General features: G+C 44.4%; 1 protein-coding gene across 2 annotated transcripts in view; it reads right to left on the bottom strand.

Moving 5' to 3' along the window:
* chchd6a (coiled-coil-helix-coiled-coil-helix domain containing 6a) overlaps window positions 1–18,746 on the bottom strand; it is a 63,466-nt gene that overhangs the window by 16,455 nt on the left and 28,265 nt on the right. For both annotated transcript variants that reach the window (XM_021616274.3, XM_021616273.3), the window contains 2 exons: window positions 18,463–18,533; window positions 1,707–1,842 (listed from right to left, as the gene is read on the bottom strand). In XM_021616274.3, coding sequence (XP_021471949.1) covers window positions 1,707–1,842; window positions 18,463–18,533 — 207 coding nt within the window. The remainder of the gene's footprint in view (window positions 1–1,706; window positions 1,843–18,462; window positions 18,534–18,746) is intronic.

Below are 18,746 nucleotides of genomic sequence, written 5' to 3' on the forward strand. Positions count from 1 at the left end.
TTGTTCCTAGCCATCGTGCTAAGTCCCTCCCTAGGTTCCTGCCTTCGTAGGGAGTTGTTCCTAGCCATCGTGCTAAGTCCCTCCCTAGGTTCCTGCCTTCGTAGGGAGTTGTTCCTAGCCATCGTGCTAAGTCCCTCCCTAGGTTCCTGCCTTCGTAGGGAGTTTTCCCTAGCCATCGTGCTAAGTCACATCTACATTGCTTGCTGGTTGGGGTTTTAGGCTGGTTTTCTGTATAACTACTTTGTGACATCTGCTGATGTAAAAAGGGCTTCATAAATACATTTTATTGATTGATTGATGATAGAGGTTTATATATCTTGTAAAACGATAGGGGATATTTTTCCATTCGAATTTCATGCTTGTTTTATTATTTAAATGTGGAATATGAACTGAATTCAATAAAGTCACGAGTGTGTCCCGAAGTTGAAAGGTTAATTTTATCTCCGTCGTCGCTCTTGAATTCCCCCTCTGAGTTTTGTCAGCAACACGTGACAACGGAGGGCCCTCCAAGCGAGTTGGTAGGGACGAGGGGCTGGTTTGGGATTCACACAGTCTCTTCAAAAGGTATCCCCGACTTCAAACCTCTATCTAGTTGGGCTAATGTAGAGAGAAAGTTCCTTGTTGGCTCAGATTGGTGCGATGGAATGGCACCCACACACACAGGGCTGGAGGAGAGGAGGTTCACAGAGCTGATTAGCACATGTTTTATGAGTACTTGCCATGCAAGGAGCTGGAGCGCCCTGGAGCTTTCCTCGGTGTAGATCCAGAGCAGACCAGAACAGTGCAGTACGTGGCATGTATATATTATCAAGTGCACTTTCAACTCACAGTAGAATATCATGCTGCTAGTACACAAACTTCAAGGAACTGTCTCTATATCTAGGGGTAGCACTTTTGTGAAGAGGAGGCTATAAAACTGTAAGGGAGCCAGATTTGACTTGGGGGCAGAGATGCTAGAAACCTCTTTACTTTGACTACTGCATACACTCCTGTAGACAAGGTCCAGCATCCCCATAGCGATGGAACTTAAGCTTACGGGTGTTTTAACGATGCATCGTTCCTACAACGACCGAAGATGTAACATGCGGTTCCCAAAACACCACACAGAGAGAACGCTGAAATTCATTTCAATATGATAGAAATATGTAGCCTATACTGTATTGATCTTTGCAGTCATCTCGGTTTTCATTTGAAGCCTCTTTTTATCCTAGGATTGTAAAAATTGCAATTGGTAACTTTGTATCTGTAGTCGATTTCGCTCTGACGTTATCGGCAGTCACAGCGAGAACGATAAACTTGATTCTGTGATTAGCAGAGATCTTCTGTGTACAGTATAACGTGACTTGGAAGGGCAGAAAAGCATCTAACAACGCACGCTGTTCTACGAGTGGTCTGAGGCAGTCAGTAAATAACAAGCGCTTTCAAGTGCGACTTTAGTAATGATGGTTTTTGGGAAACAGCTCTGAGATTTAACGATGCTCAGACGAAGGTTCTAATGATGAACTTAGCCTTAAGATGCTTTTGGGAACCTGGGCTCTGGTTATTTGAAGCAGGGACAAAAATACAGTTTTATATTTACTGGATGTGGTTGGGAAAAAAATATGAACCGGTGAATTGACTATAAAATATATTTAGCTATTTGTGTAGAAAGAGGTCATGAAAACCTCCAGGCATCTACTGAATGAAAGCCTATAGTGAACACTGACCTTCTTGGCTGCGTCGATGCACTGCATGTACGTTTTGGCCAGGTCTGAGCATTGCAATGTCTGCTCCCGGTTCTCCTTGTAGCAGTTGAGGATCTGGGACTGCAGGTTGATGCACACAGGCTCTGTGTTCCTCGCTCTGTGGACACACACAGGTCAGGGGTCAGCCCAAAGGTCATCAAAGAGAAACAGCTTAATGATTTTTATTAGAACACAGCAAGCAACATGTCCAACATTACTACAGTGTATGATCAGTGACATTTTATTTTTGTGAAAATCATTTCAGGTGATTGATGCAGTGACGAGCCGTCATTCAGGTTTTGAGCCCCACCTGTTTAAAACAAATTATACAATAATAATAATACATTTTAAAAAATGCCTGTTCTGCAAGTAATTCTGGCATTAATTCGTGTCACATATCAGTTTAGCAAACAATGTAAAAAAAAAAAAAAGTAAAATGTCCTTGAGTTAATAAAGAAGCATACAAGCCTAGCTCAGTGCTTTCTGTGGTGGAGGGGCAGGGAAAACACAGCCCGTAGGCATGGTTCATCTTCTCTGGTTGTGCGGTGATTGGCACAGTTTGCGAGCAAACTGATGCACTGTCCGCAGGACATGTTGATGCCACTGAACCAAGGCAGAGAAACCGTAACACTGCACACGTGATGGAGGCATGCGACATAAATCGCTGCTCATGTGCAAGAAAGTTTTCGGAAAGAGACCACTTAACTGCGTCAAAGTTGGTAGACAGCAGTTTTTCCCCCAGTATGTACATTACTTTCCGACTGCAGAACATGTGTGCTACCTCATCAATTTACACACAATACCCCATAATGACAAAGCAAAAAAAGTTATACATTTTAGCAAATTTATACAACTAAAAAAAAACTGAAATATCATATTTACATAACTATTCAGACACTTTACTCATCACACCTTTTGCCGCGATTACAGCATCGAGTCTTCTTGGGTATGACGCTACAAGCTTGGCACACCTGTATTTGGGGAGTTTCTCCCATTCTTCTCTGCAGATCCTCTCAAGCTCTGTCAGGTTGGATGGGAAGCATTGCTGCACAGCTATTTTCAGGTCTCTACAGAGATGTTCGATCGGGTTTAAATCCGCGCTCTAGCTGGGCCAAAAAGGTCAAGGGACCTGAAAACCTTCCGAAGGCACTGTATGTCTTGTATGATGCTGCATAAGTGATATGCCAGGGAGATATATATACTGTAACTAAGAAAGTAATACTAGGTGTATGTTGTGTAGTAAGCTGTTAGTAGGCATGTGTCTCACTCTAAAAATTTAGTCGCTCTCCCCCTCAGAACTTAGCCTACTGTTCTGATTAGGTGGTACACATGTAGCCTGTTTTAGAGAAATGTCATCATCGGATATTGTGAGTGCATTTTTTGCTTGCTTATGTGCCCCTATTATTTAGCCTACTATTCTGACTTGGTGTACAGGGAGAATACTGTAAGAATGGCACATATTCTGAATTCTGTCGCTGTCCATTTCAAAAGTGCTGAACGCATAGGAATATCTCAGCTCGTCTATCTCAGCTCGCTCATGTCTTAATCGAAATTACAGCTTGCCCCTTATCCGTGCATCGTTCCCTTATGTCATAGTTTGTACATCTACATTGTTATATTGCTTATATAGGTCTATCTTATTCATCATTTTAGGCAATGTTAGAATGATGCATTTCATTGTTTTGCTTACTTTGTGTATTATAATTAGCTCATGTGCTTTCTCCACGAGGAGGGTATACGATATAAAGTTGTTGGGTCTGTAACCACGAGGAGGGGATACGATATAAAGTTGTTGGGTCTGTAAGCATGAGGGGATACTATACTGTATAATGTTGTCAGGTCTGTAACCATGAGGAGGGGATACTATACTGTATAATGTTGTCAGGTCTGTAACCATGAGGAGGGGATACTATACTGTATAATGTTGTCAGGTCTGTAACCATGAGGAGGGGATACTATACTGTATAATGTTGTCAGGTATGTAACCATGAGGAGGGGATACTATACTGTATAATGTTGTCAGGTCTGTAACCATGAGGGAATACTATACTGTATAATGTTGTCAGGTCTGTAACCATGAGGAGGGGATACTATACTGTATAATGTTGTCAGGTCTGTAACCATGAGGAGGGGATACTATACTGTATAATGTTGTTGGGTCTGTAACCATGAGGAGGGGATACTATACTGTATAATGTTGTCAGGTCTGTAACCATGAGGAGGGGATACTATACTGTATAATGTTGTCAGGTCTGTAACCATGAGGAGGGGATACTATACTGTATAATGTTGTTGGATCTATAACCATGAGGAGGGGATACTATACTATATAAAGTTGTTGGGTCTGTAACCATGAGGAGGGGATACTATACTGTATAATGTTGTTGGGTCTATAACCATGAGGAGGGGATACGATATAAAGTTGTTGGGTCTGTAACCATGAGGAGGGGATACTATACTGTATAATGTTGTTGGGTCTGGAACCATGAGGAGGGGATACTATACTATATAATGTTGTTGGGTCTGTAACCATGAGGAGGGGATACTATATAATGTTGTTGGGTCTGTAACCATGAGGAGGGGATACTTTATAATGTTGTTGGGTCTGTAACCATGAGGAGGGGATACTTTATAATGTTGTTGGGTCTGTAACCATGAGGAGGGGATACTATATAATGTTGTTGGGTCTGTAACCAGGGGGAGGGGATACTTTATAATGTTGTTGGGTCTGTAACCATGAGGAGGGGATACTTTATAATGTTGTTGGGTCTGTAACCATGAGGAGGGGATACTTTATAATGTTGTTGGGTCTGTAACCATGAGGACGGGATACTATACTGTATAATGTTGTTGGGTCTGTAACCATGAGGAGGGGATACTATACTGTATAATGTTGTTGGGTCTGTAACCATGAGGGGATACTATACTTTATAATGTTGTTGGGTCTGTAACCATGAGGAGGGGATACTTTATAATGTTGTTGGGTCTGTAACCATGAGGAGGGGATACTATACTATATAATGTTGTTGGGTCTGTAACCATGAGGAGGGGATACTTTATAATGTTGTTGGGTCTGTAACCATGAGGAGGGGATACTTTATAATGTTGTTGGGTCTGTAACCATGAGGAGGGGATACTTTATAATGTTGTTGGGTCTGTAACCATGAGGAGGGGATACTATACTATATAATGTTGTTGGGTCTGTAACCATGAGGAGGGGATACTTTATAATGTTGTTGGGTCTGTATCCATGAGGAGGGGATACTTTATAATGTTGTTGAGTCTGTAACCATGAGGAGGGGATACTTTATAATGTTGTTGGGTCTGTAACCATGAGGAGGGGATACTATACTATATAATGTTGTTGGGTCTGTAACCATGAGGAGGGGATACTTTATAATGTTGTTGGGTCTGTAACCATGAGGAGGGGATACTTTATAATGTTGTTGGGTCTGTAACCATGAGGAGGGGATACTTTATAATGTTGTTGGGTCTGTAACCATGAGGAGGGGATACTATACTATATAATGTTGTTGGGTCTGTAACCATGAGGAGGGGATACTATACTATATAATGTTGTTGGGTCTGTAACCATGAGGAGGGGATACTATACTGTATAATGTTGTTGGGTCTGTAACCATGAGGAGGGGATACTATACTATATAATGTTGTTGGGTCTGTAACCATGAGGAGGGGATACTATACTGTATAATGTTGTTGGGTCTATAAAACATATTTGCCAGTGACAGTCTCTTCCCATTCAAATATTTCTGTTCCACAAAAGGTTCACTAATAGACCCAGTTGATATTGCAAGGGTTGTTTTGTTTGTGCAATCTGTGTGTTGGTATATTGTCTATAAAAGTGGATTCTAGTGATGGTCTTTTCCTTCCTTTTTAGACTACATAATAAAATAATAAAAATGGTTGGCTAACCGCTGAGTCCGCGTCTCTCTCTCTTCCATTCTGTGTGGTGGCTTAAAGAAGAGTACAGTTACATTTACTGAACATAAATATAAGAATGTTGATGTATGGTTCAAAAGTCAAAAAGTCATGTCGACATTTGTTATTATTGAAGGAGAATGGGTTCTTATCGAGTTACACAAATCCACTAGGAGCCAGTAGAAACCATATTTATTTAAAGCTGCAATATGTACATAGAAATGAGAGTTATAGATCTGTCATTCTCATTGAAACCAAGTCTAAGAAGCGGTCTTTCTATTCTTAAGTTTTCATTTTTGTATTTTTTACTTTTGGTTTAGTACATCATCTTCAAACCGCTGAAAATATAATATTCTGGATTATGGAAAAGATATTGCACAGCAGTTTATATGGTACAACGATTCTCTAAACTATACTTGCTAAAATTCAAATAGATCACCTAATTTTAGTTTATCACGTTCTGACCTCTATTTCCTTTGTTTTTGTATTTATTTAGTATGGTCAGGGCGTGAGTTGGGTGGGCAGTCTATGTTTGTTTTTCTATGTTTTGGTCTAGTTCTATGTTCGGCCTGATATGGTTCTCAATCAGAGGCAGGTGTTCGTCATTGTCTCTGATTGGGAACCATATTTAGGTAGCCTGGGTTTCACTGTGTGTTTGTGGGTGATTGTTCCTGTTTTTGTGTTTGCACCAGACAGGGCTGTTTTGAGTTCTCACGGTTCTTGTTTTTTTCCGTTAGTTTGTTCATGTATAGTGTCGTCAATAAATACAATGAACAACCACAACGCTGCGCTTTGGTCCGCCTCTACTTCACAAGAAGAGAATCGTTACAGAATCACCCACCACAACAGGACCAAGCGGTGTGGTAATGGGCAAAGGAGAAAGCAGCAGCAGGAGCAGCGCGAGGAGGTATGGACATGGGAGGACGAATTAGACGGTAAAGGACCTTGGGCTCAGCCAGGAGAATATCGCCGCCCCAAGGAAGAACGGGAGGCGGCGAAAGCGGAGAGGCGCTGGTACGAGGAGGCAGCGCGGCGTCGTGGATGGAAGCCCGGGAGTCAGCCCCAAAAATTTCTTGGGGGGGGGGCTAACAGGGAGTATGGCTACGCCAGGTAGGAGACCTGAGCCAACTTCCTGTGGTTACCGGGGGGCTAGAGAGACCGGGCAGGCACCGTGTTATGCTGTGGAGCGCACGGTGTCCCCAGTGCGGGTGCACAGCCCGGTGCGGTACATTCCAGCTCCGCGTATCGGCCGGGCTAGAGTGGGCATCGAGCCAAGTGCCATGAAGCCGGCTCTACGCATCTGGTCTCCAGTGCGTCTCCTTGGGCCGGCTTACATGGCACCAGCCTTGCGCACGGTGTCCCCGGTTCGCCTGCATAGCCCAGTGCGGGCTATTCCACCTCGCCGCACTGGCAGGGCGACCGGGACCATTCAACCGGGTAAGGTTGGGCAGGCTCGGTGCTCAAGAGCTCCAGTGCGCCTGCACGGCCCGGTCTATCCGTCACCACCTCCACACCCCAGCCCTCCGGTGGCAGCTCCCCGTACCAGGCTGTCTCTCCGGCCCATCCGTCCAGAGCCTTCCTCCTCTCCAGCTCTGCCGGAGCCTCCCGCCTGTCCGGCGCCTCTGCCGGAGCCTCCCGCCTGTCCGGCGCCTCTGCCGGAGCCTCCCGCCTGTCCGGCGCCTCTGCCGGAGCCTCCCGCCTGTCCGGCGCCTCTGCCGGAGCCTCCCGCCTGTCCGGCGCCTCTGCCGGAGCCTCCCGCCTGTCCGGCGCCGCTGCCGGAGCCTCCCGCCTGTCCGGCGCCGCTGCCGGAGCCTCCCGCCTGTCCGGCGCCGCTGCCGGAGCCTCCCGCCTGTCCGGCGCCTCTGCCGGAGCCTCCCGCCTGTCCGGCGCCTCTGCCGGAGCCTCCCGCCTGTCCGGCGCCGCTGCCGGAGCCTCCCGCCTGTCCGGCGCCTCTGCCGGAGCCTCCCGCCTGTCCGGCGCCTCTGCCGGAGCTTCCCGTCTGCCCGGCGCCTCTGCCAGAGCTTCGCGTCTGCCCGGCGCCATCGGAGCTTCCCGTCTGCCCAGCGCCGCCAGCGCCGCCCGTCTGCCCAGCGCCGCCAGCGCCGCCCGTCTGCCCAGCGCCGCCAGCGCCGCCCGTCTGCCCAGCGCCGCCAGCGCCGCCCGTCTGCCCAGCGCCGCCAGTGCCGCCCGTCTGCCAGGAGCCGCCAATGCCGCCCGTCAGCCAGGGGCCGCCAGTGCCGCCAGTCAGCCAGGGGCCGCCAGTGCCGCCAGTCAGCCAGGGGCCGCCAGTGCCGCCAGTCAACCAGGGGCCACCAGTGCCGCCAGTCAGCCCAGCGCCAGCGCCGCCAGTCAACCAGGGGCCGCCAGTGCCGCCAGTCAGCCAGGGGCCGCCAGTCAGCCAGGGGCCGCCAGTGCCGCCAGTCAGCCAGGGGCCGCTAGAGCCCCTCCGCCCGGAGCAGCTGTCCCTCTGTCCCGAGCAGCTGTCCCTCTGTCCCGAGCAGCTGTCCCTCTGTCCCGAGCAGCTGTCCCTCTGTCCCGAGCAGCTGTCCCTCTGTCCCGAGAAGCTGCCCCTCTGTCCCAAGCAGCCCCTCTGTCCAGTGGGGTCATTGAGAGGGGTGGGCATGGTGAGTAAGCCACGGAGGCGGACAATAAGGCGGACTGAGACAATGGCGAAGTGGGGTCCGCGTCCCGCGCCAGAGCCGCCACCGCGGACAGACGCCCACCCAGACCCTCCCCTATAGGTCAAGGTTTTGCGGCCGGAGTCCGCACCTTTGGGGGGGGGTACTGTCACGTTCTGACCTCTATTTCCTTTGTTTTTGTATTTATTTAGTATGGTCAGGGCGTGAGTTGGGTGGGCAGTCTGTTTGTTTTTCTATGTTTTGGTCTAGTTCTATGTTCGGCCTGATATGGTTCTCAATCAGAGGCAGGTGTTCGTCATTGTCTCTGATTGGGAACCATATTTAGGTAGCCTGGGTTTCACTGTGTGTTTGTGGGTGATTGTTCCTGTTTTTGTGTTTGCACCAGACAGGGCTGTTTTGAGTTCTCACGTTTCTTGTTTTTTTCCGTTAGTTTGTTCATGTATAGTGTCGTCAATAAATACAATGAACAACCACCACGCTGCGCTTTGGTCCGCCTCTACTTCACAAGAAGAGAATCGTTACACCAGGAAATGGCAGAGAGATTTCTGCATAGTGCATCTTTCAGCAAGTCAGCCATATCAGTGGCTGAATGAAGTGTTTCGCTGCCAGACAAGGCTCCGCTGATAGCCAGGAGTAGCGGTGGTAAGGATTCACTCCGTAGTGGTGAAAAGAAAGCTCTGCTGTTGGGACAGCTTTATGTCGGCCCTAACAGTTTGTGGGCACCATTTGTCAACGTTATAGTGCATTTCATCTATTGTTTACTGTTGTGTAGTAGCGTCGCTGGCATGCATCTAAAAATATATATATGTTGGTTGAATTTGCCCCACCAAGATTTACATGCTAAAACCTCCACTGGATTGTTGTGAAAGACACTTTAAGACAATAAAATGTTCTAAGTTAATAAGAAAGCTAAATGGCAACCACTATTCTTGATTCATCTACATTAAAACTGTTTCCACATTGTACCTGAAAAGAAACCTCCAGTCTCACACAAACACACACTCAAAACATTTTTATTTTATTTTGTTCTGCTGTATTATTGACTGTATGTTTTGTTTGTTCCATGTGTAACTCTGTGTTGTTGTATGTGTCGAATTGCTTTGCTTTATCTTGGCCAGTTTGCAGTTGTAAATGAGAACTTGTTCTCAACTAGCCTACCTGGTTAAATAAAGGTGTTCTCAACTAGCCTACCTGATTAAATAAAGGTGTTGTCAACTAGCCTACCTGGTTAAATAAAGGTGTTCTCAACTAGCCTACCTGGTTAAATAAAGGTGTTCTCAACTAGCCTACCTGGTTAAATAAAGGTGTTCTCAACTAGCCTACCTGGTTAAATAAAGGTGTTCTCAACTGGCCTACCTGGTTAAATAAAGGTGTTCTCAACTAGCCTACCTGGTTAAATAAAGGTGTTCTCAACTAGCCTACCTGGTTAAATAAAGGTGTTCTCAACTAGCCTACCTGGTTAAATAAAGGTGAATAAATAAATACAAATATTTCACATTACATACCAATACACACAAACACACACTCATATTTCACATTATATACCTATACACAAACATATTTCACATTACATACCAATACACACAAACATATTTCACATTACATACCTATACACAAACATATTTCACATTACATACCTATACACAAACATATTTCACATTACATACCTATACACACAAACATTTCACATTACATACCTATACACACAAACACACACTCATATTTCACATTACATACCTACACACAAACATATTTCACATTACATACCTATACACACAAACATATTTCACATTACATACCTATACACACTCACATTTCACATTACATACCAATACACACAAACATATTTCACATTACATACCTATACACACAAACACATTTCACATTACATACCTATACACACTCATATTTCACATTACATACCAATACACACAAACATATTTCACATGACATACCAATACACACAAACATATTTCACATTACATACCTATACACAAACATATTTCACATTACATACCAATACACACAAACATATTTCACATTACATACCTATACACAAACATATTTCACATTACATACCTATACACAAACATATTTCACATTACATACCAATACACACAAACACACACTCATATTTCACATTACATACCTATACACAAACATATTTCACATTACATACCTATACACAAACATATTTCACATTACATACCTATACACACACATATTTCACATTACATACCTATACACAAACATATTTCACATTACATACCAATACACACAAACACACACTCATATTTCACATTACATACCTATACACAAACATATTTCACATTACATACCTATACACACAAACACACACTCATATTTCACATTACATACCTATACACAAACATATTTCACATTACATACCTATACACACAAACATATTTCACATTACATACCTATACACAAACATATTTCACATTACATACCTATACACAAACATATTTCACATTACATACCAATACACACAAACATATTTCACATTACATACCTATACACACAAACATATTTCACATTACATACCTATACACAAACATATTTCACATTACATACCAATACACACAAACACACACTCATATTTCACATTACATACCTATACACACACATATTTCACATTACATACCTATACACAAACATATTTCACATTACATACCAATACACACAAACACACACTCATATTTCACATTACATACCTATACACAAACATATTTCACATTACATACCTATACACACAAACACACACTCATATTTCACATTACATACCTATACACAAACATATTTCACATTACATACCTATACACAAACATATTTCACATTACATACCTATACACACAAACACACACTCATATTTCACATTACATACCTATACACACAAACACACACTCATATTTCACATTATATACCAATACACACACCAACATCCCCCAGTGTGTACAAATGTCTCCCTCTCCATCCTGCGGACACTTTAGTGGAATGAGTAGGTGGGGAGAGACAGGTTCAACTGAATTACTGGCAGAGAGGATATTCACTAATAGAGCCGGTGACAAGCGCGGCATTGACTAATACAACGATGATAAATAACCTGATACTGTGGCTAGAGGAGGCAGGGACACACGGTCACCCTGGCAACCTTTCAGCAGTGATGTCATTGAGCCCCCAAGATTCCCATAGACACAGACACAGAGTAAACGGTTTATGGTTGTGTCTTCCGAAAGATGTTGACTTTAATATGTGGGGTGGCTTAGTACAGTACAACCTCTTTCTATCAACCATAACCAGCGTACGGCTACAGATTACAAACGGTGCAGAAATGAATAAATCATTCCTAATTGAACGAATCAAAATGAGCTGATCAAATCAGGCTGAATTCAGAGATTGAATTAGCTTGTTGTAATATGATATGTGATATGTAACATAATTGGTCTCTGCATTCCGATTTCCCAGTGATGGAACTTTGTGGCAGATTCATTGCCAGGTTGCCATGCTTAATGAAATTTGATTGATTATGCAAAGTCATGTGCATTAAACCCTCCTATCCTCTCCCTCTCTCTCTGCAATGCACTCCAACAGCTACTCTCAGAGGACCATTTGACACGGCGCTTAATTGAAACCCGAATTAAAACCTGGGCTCAGCTTTGATTCGGCGTGCAAGCCAACCCCGGCATTTCAATTAAAACACATCCAAGGCTCCCATCACATCACGCAGCATATTACCAAGCAGCAGAGCGATATGCTATCGCTAGCGTTTCCTTGTGAGTTGCTTGTCTTATCTGAACGGTTAAGAGGAGAGAAGAAAAATACGAAGGATGGGAAATAAATCTCCATCAACAGCCCATCAAGGCGTGTTTAAGGGAGGATGAGTCCGTGTATCTGATCCCCGTTTTACCCAATGCTGAAGCTCTTCCTTCCTCTGTTTAATAACGACAGCGGCAGAGAAAAAGACTAAAGCAACGCTCTTCTTTGCGCTGTTAAGATAAGGAACTCTCCTTTAATTTAAAATAAACTGCCTTCATCAGGGAAGGAAGCTCCAGATAGCGCAGCAGGTTTATTAAAGGGGCCTGAAGCAGAAAATTGGTTTGCCGCAGCCAAAGCTGAACCGAATTGAACCAAATTGAAGGCGAGGTCTTAAATAAAAATATTAACTGAGCCGCTTAGGCCGCTTTGAGTGAAGCAGGCTGTGCATATGAGCAGTAATTTCGGAATTCAAAATCTGTAAGTAAATATAACGGAACACAGAGATTAGGCCTTAATTACTGCAGATTTCAATTATTTTTAATCTCCTCCAGAGAACGCGCAGTGGAAAAACAAAGGCTGACTTCTGAAAGTCTGCCGAGCTTAGAGAGGCAAAAGGAGAAATGAAAGACTAGAAATCAAATGGAAAGAGGAAAAACAACTACAAAAGGTTCCATTAGCAAGCTTGCAATATGTATATTCAAATCAATAGAAATGCTAAGCAGCACAAACAAACTCCAAAACGAGTTACTGTGTTGAATGTGATTGGCTGAGGGCAGAGGTTGTGTGTGTGCTAGTTCTGTAACTCATAGCTGATCAGGTGCTATCAGAAGGAGTCAGAGGAGAGGCACCCATATCTCTACACTGCTGCTGCTGTTGTGGGCAACCAGCGCTCACTCAAATGTCAGAGAGAGTAGCTACTGCATCGCCTCGAGATAACTCTGATCTGCCATCCTCAGCCAAGCCACAGCAGATTACTGCAAGAGCCAGATAAATACATGAATCACACTGGCTATACACTGTAAAGTCCCCAAATTGTATCTGCAGGGGAATTCACTGACATGTTTTGGGGATGGAGGGGCTGAAATTAACTAGATTAGAGGTGCGTTTCTTTAACCCTGGCTGTTGCTCGGCAGACAGATGAGGGTCCCGGCTCTGACAGCTTTTACATTTCCTGAGCTGGTGAGGAGCGCAGCACAGTGCAGGCATCCTCCCCTCCACTCTCCTTTCCTCCCCCAGCCAATCTCACCTGCAGGGCTGCGGAGTGGCGGACTCTTCTCCCTTCTCTCCTCCACACGATGCTCCCCCACTTAAGCCTGTCAGCCCTGGAGTTGCCCGAGGCAGAGCACTGAGAGCTCAGCTCAAACACAGGCAGGGATCTGACACCGCTGACAATTACTACTGCAGAGCACAATCACCAGATGGTGCCTCAAAGTATTGGCAAAGTAGTATGGGTTGCACTTCCATCACTTGGTCGCGTCGCTACCATTGTTATCAGCGTTCCACAGACGCCGCAGCCACATTGATGTCCAAAAGAAGAAGGGGGGCTAATGACTGACTGGGAGCTAATAACTGTTTTGCCCAGTGATGCAGTCTAGTCAGTAAACCTCGTGTCGGAATCGAGTCCAAAATCCCCAGTGCTGAAGTCCAAGTCCCAGTGCTCAAGTCACTGGGTCCATATTGACTCAACATAAAATGATTTAACCAGTCAGATATAGTGTAGCGACAATCTCTTTTCATTTTCTTCTGTGCTACTAAATGTTTGCATATAGGCTACTGGTAATGTTATCAGGGCCACGTTCATTTGAAAAACATTCTCGAACCTCCATGAATAGAGCTAACTATTCATGTAACAGAGCCAACATGATTCTTTATTCAACATGTCAGAGAAGCATGATTGTTCTACATAGTATATTTCTATCTAAACATTCCAATAAGTTGTTAGCTCTCGCTAGCTAATAAGGTAACATGACTGAACAAGATGTAGCCTATAGAAATGGTTAACGGTTCGGTCTGCCTAGTAGCCTTGTTTTAGAATGGCTTGAGATATTCTTTATGAATGTAAAATGCAGCCCGCTAATGCACGTTAGAAAGAAGAAAAAACGCAGCGCCGGTATTATGGCTCATTACGAATGGTAGCCTCATGGCTAGTCAAGACGTTTTCTTTGAGGAAAAGAGGGAGACTTGGCTACAGAACCTGGATATGAAATGCAGTGGGAAAAGTGGGAGGGTTGAGCGAGACTAAACATTTCAAAGACAGCCCACTTCTCTATATCCTAATCAAGGGAGAGAAAAACAGTGACTGTTGTTTTACTATTAAACTCAATGCTGCTATTGGAAAGCAGCTTGTGTTTCTTAACCAGGCAAAGGGTAGTTAACTAGAAGGCTGGTGGTGATTGGTTAGCTACGGTGAAGTAAGAGAGCCGCCTGCACGATGTGTATAATCGGAGGCGGAGCCTGTCTGCCCACACTGATCGCGTGCTCACCCGCAGCTCACCAGCTGATGTAGGCTGTGCTTGCTGGGTGTGGCACGTCCTTCCCACTGCTGAACAGAACATCTGTGCTACTAATATTAATTGTGCTTATCACTGAAAAGCTCTCAATCTCTCCAAAAACACTTGTCCAGTTAATTTAGTCTCATTTTAGTCAACTGAAATGGAAAATTATTTTAGTTAAGTTGTCGTTTTTTCTGGGTGTATTTAATTAGTTATAGTCTTGTCAATTGCCACTGAAAAATAGTTGTCACTATTTTGTTGATGAAACACACACACACGCACGCACAGAGGGAGTTGCTGTTAAGGAATGGTCAGGCTGTCTTATTCAGGGCTGTCTCATGGACCACAAGGCAGACAGGATCTTTCCTTATATTTCAGCCACAATTACAGTAGAGAGTAGTGCATGTCAAAATGGGGATCCTTATGACCTCTACAAAGTGGTCATCTTTTATGCATGACAATCTCAATTACAGCATAGTTGCTGTTAGCACCAGACTGCCGTTTCATGAATGATCATGAACAAAAGCTGTGGTTCTGTATCATGGTAGTTAGATAGTAATACAGCAGCAAAGGGAAGGAGAGCAGGCCCAGGGCTGGTCCAGTTCTGTGCTCTGCCACTGAGGAGTGCCAGTTTCAAACTCCCTGGACAGCCGGTGTCTTCTATAATGAGGGCTTTTTCTCTGCGAGGCCATAACACCAGGAGCAAGAACAACAAGAGCCATGTCTGGCTGGAGCTAGCTAATTGGCCAGTTGTTAGCTGTAGCTAGCACGCTGTGTCTGACAGTACAGCCCCCTGACCAGTCTGATATCCTCTCCCTCTTCCCCCTCTCTACTGGAGTTAGGCTACGGTAATGTCAATTTGTTACTACAGGGCATTCTGCTAATATCAATACCATAGAACAGCTCGTTTCTGCGTCATCTTTTGTTTTCAATGAGGGGAGCTCCTCGGTAGCAATGTGTTCTGTTCACCTCAGACAGGTCTGCAGTGCCTTGGCATGGTGCCAAGATGATTAATGGTGCAGCCACCTCGACTGTTCCATCAAAGATACACTCCTTTGTCTGTGAGGCTCAAAAGGTGTGCGTTACAGACGATGAAGAAGAAGTGTCACAATACAGCATTAACAGCAATGCTTCAAGACCGCTACAAACTGCTGAGTGCCTGGACCACTACTTCACTTGTAAACCTTTGCCGGGGCCACAGTACAGCACATTAGCTCTCTTCAATTGAAGATATCTGATAGGCAGAGCATCGGTCAGAGAGGTAGAGTGTCTGATGTAAGAGAGAAAACATCTAGAAGACTACGGACACTAGAGATTGACTTAAAGCAGTTGAATCCCATCTTTACTTGGCCCTGTGCTCTGCTCTGTGTGCTAGAACGGGAGTTAAGTCGGGGAGCAGCAAGGGACAGAGACAGAGAGGTTAGAAAGCAGCCTTGTCATGTTCCAGGAGAGTCAGGGGAGCTGCAGCCCAGATGAGGCAGCAGCGTGCACACGGGGACGACAAGCAGGGACAGGACGCTCCTGGCAAACCCTCTCCAAGTCTAGGGATTAAAAACGGAATTAAAACATCACACAGTGAGTGCCATGCCATGGAGGAGGCAGGCAGGTAGAAGCTAGGCAAACTGACACTGTCTGCTTAAGCTCTGGTAGTAGAACTCAGGAAAAGTGTAACTTCTGCAAACCCAGCCCAGGCCTTGCAGCCCTATTTTAACACCCTAACCTTAGACCCAGTCTGGCCGTATAACCCCCTGACCACATCCTGGCTTCTATTCCACTGTAACCCTTCCCCCAGGCCAACCACAACCCACTGCCCTTGATCTTCTTACCCCAGTGTGTTCACTCAATCTTCTAACCTTCACCTGGTAGGCCAAAATGGCAACAGAAGGCACTGGAGGCAGAGAAGAAACATCCATCTCACATCACACACATCTCGCTCTGATCGTATGGCCATCTGATAGGAGCGCGTGTAGCCATTTCTCCTGCCTGGGAGGAAGTCTCTTCAGACGGCAACACGCTAACGTGAGCTTAGCAGCTCAAATCCCTGATTAGAGGCCTGCATTAGTTAGCAACAAGGAGCTATGCTAGCACAGAACAGGCAGGGAGTACTGCAGTCCCTAACCAGCTGCCACCATCCTGACACACACTGCTTCATTTACACATGATGCAGAAGAGAGAAGAGCTGCCTTTCCCCAAGACTATAGGGGATTTGAACACATTTATCTCAGATTGTACTACTACTCTGCTCTACTTCCAACTTTTGGTTATGGTAATTAACTGGATTACTGATTCTACAGTAAAACTACAGCATGACAATGAATTGACTGATGTGATACCCGTATAGGACTTTTGTCCCAAACTGCAGTTTGATTCAAATCATAGTTCTGAATAAAAATGATGATTAGTTCTGTGCTCCCATATCTAGAGGGTCTCACCTCCAAAGTAGCACAGGATTCTGGTATTACTTGATCCTACTGGGTTCTATATGAACACGTCTGGAAGGATGGACCAAATGAACAGTGTATTATAAAATAGGTTTAAGCTCGTTACAATGGGATTGAAACACCAGATGCTCAATACTCACCATAACAAACTAAATGGAGCTCAACACTTCTTTAACATCAGGGCTTTCCAATAAAGTACATGGATTTACTATGAACCTCTATAGTGATTAGGGTATCCCTGTACTGTGCAGAATTGAGGTCAGTCTTTAGAAAACATGCATTGGTAAATGCATTAGCTAAGCTCTATAGTGATTAGGGTATCCCTGTACTGTGCAGAATTGAGGTCAGTCTTTAGAAAACATGCATTGGTAAATGCATTAGCTAAGGCGGCAAGTCAACTGGTAGGCTATGTGATAAGGTGAATAGTGAAAGCTCACAATTTGACAGGAAATGGAATTAAATGCCTCCCTATTCTGAAATAAAGTTAGAACTGCAGTGTCATTTGCTAGCAGTTTGCCCACCTCATTATAATTATTTAGCTGAAAAACACAATTCTTAAACGCTGATTAATCAAACAGTTGCCAAATGAAGCTTATTGGATTTACAGGACTTTGCACTGGGGAGTGTTTGGGAAAGAAAAGATTGCTATCTGGGCAGGTGATTTGCTCATGCATAAAGTACGGTTGAGGTTAATTGAATTGAATTTACACCTGACATTTACTTTGGCGATAATGAGTAGGCAAATTGTGTAAGTGTGATGGGCTACTAGCCTAGCTCCATTGTCCAACAGTTGTATGGCACTACAAACAATCTGCATTCATTTCACGAGCGTCAGATCTGCTCAGGGGGAATGTTAGTCTACAACCCAGGCACAGACATTCTGTCATAGATACTGTATCTGTCATTCTCCAGTTCTCCCAGCCATACCTACCTGTTACTGTTACCATGTCTTCTCTATGATAATAAGGAGAAAACATTCACGGCACCTTGCTATCCCTGGGCTGTTTTTCCGTCTGAGAAAGACGTTTCATTTTCTTGTGAATTAGAGGGAAAAACGCACCTCATCACGTGCATTGTTGGAGTCTAAGGGAGCCAACCCATCTCCATGGAAACCAAAAGCACAGCACTAGTTGGCTCCGGAAAACGATTTTATACGAGCTCTTCTACCATTCTGACAACATCAATTACTGTGAATTGTAGTGGGAGACAAAACAGAGGAGCAACTACTATACAATCAGTGTATAATTTACAGCAAAGCAGAGATGAAAAAGCGCTCTACAGAGTACATGGATCCATCATGGATCTTGTAGAATGCTTTCAAGTGTTATAGCTTGTGAATGACGGTCTGTGGTGTTGAGTTGGGGCCCATCTACATAGGGACTGCAGTTCCACAGGTACTGTAGAGTCTGGAGGTGAACATTACTACAGATGAACAGGCGGTTTTACTTACTTTACAAGAGCTTCGGATTTTGTGGCTTGGTCGTGGAACTGTTTCTCGGTTTGCTTGTATCGATCCAAATTCTGAAATATAAAAATAAACATGATGAGGAAACGCAGTGTACAATTCTACACGATGAAAGAAAATAACATGATCCCCTGATAAAATGCACATTTCCCACCATCCCAAATCATTGCCTTCGGTAACAGCCAGTTCATTTAAGAACTGGATATTAAGCTGATGTAATTGCAGTTAAATGCCTTGTTAGAGTGTACAGAGGAACCTGTGAAGATGTT

This window comes from Oncorhynchus mykiss, chromosome 9 (genome assembly GCF_057628025.1).
Source record: "Oncorhynchus mykiss isolate SJ-2025 chromosome 9, ASM5762802v1, whole genome shotgun sequence".
Taxonomy (NCBI): Eukaryota; Metazoa; Chordata; class Actinopteri; order Salmoniformes; family Salmonidae; genus Oncorhynchus; species Oncorhynchus mykiss.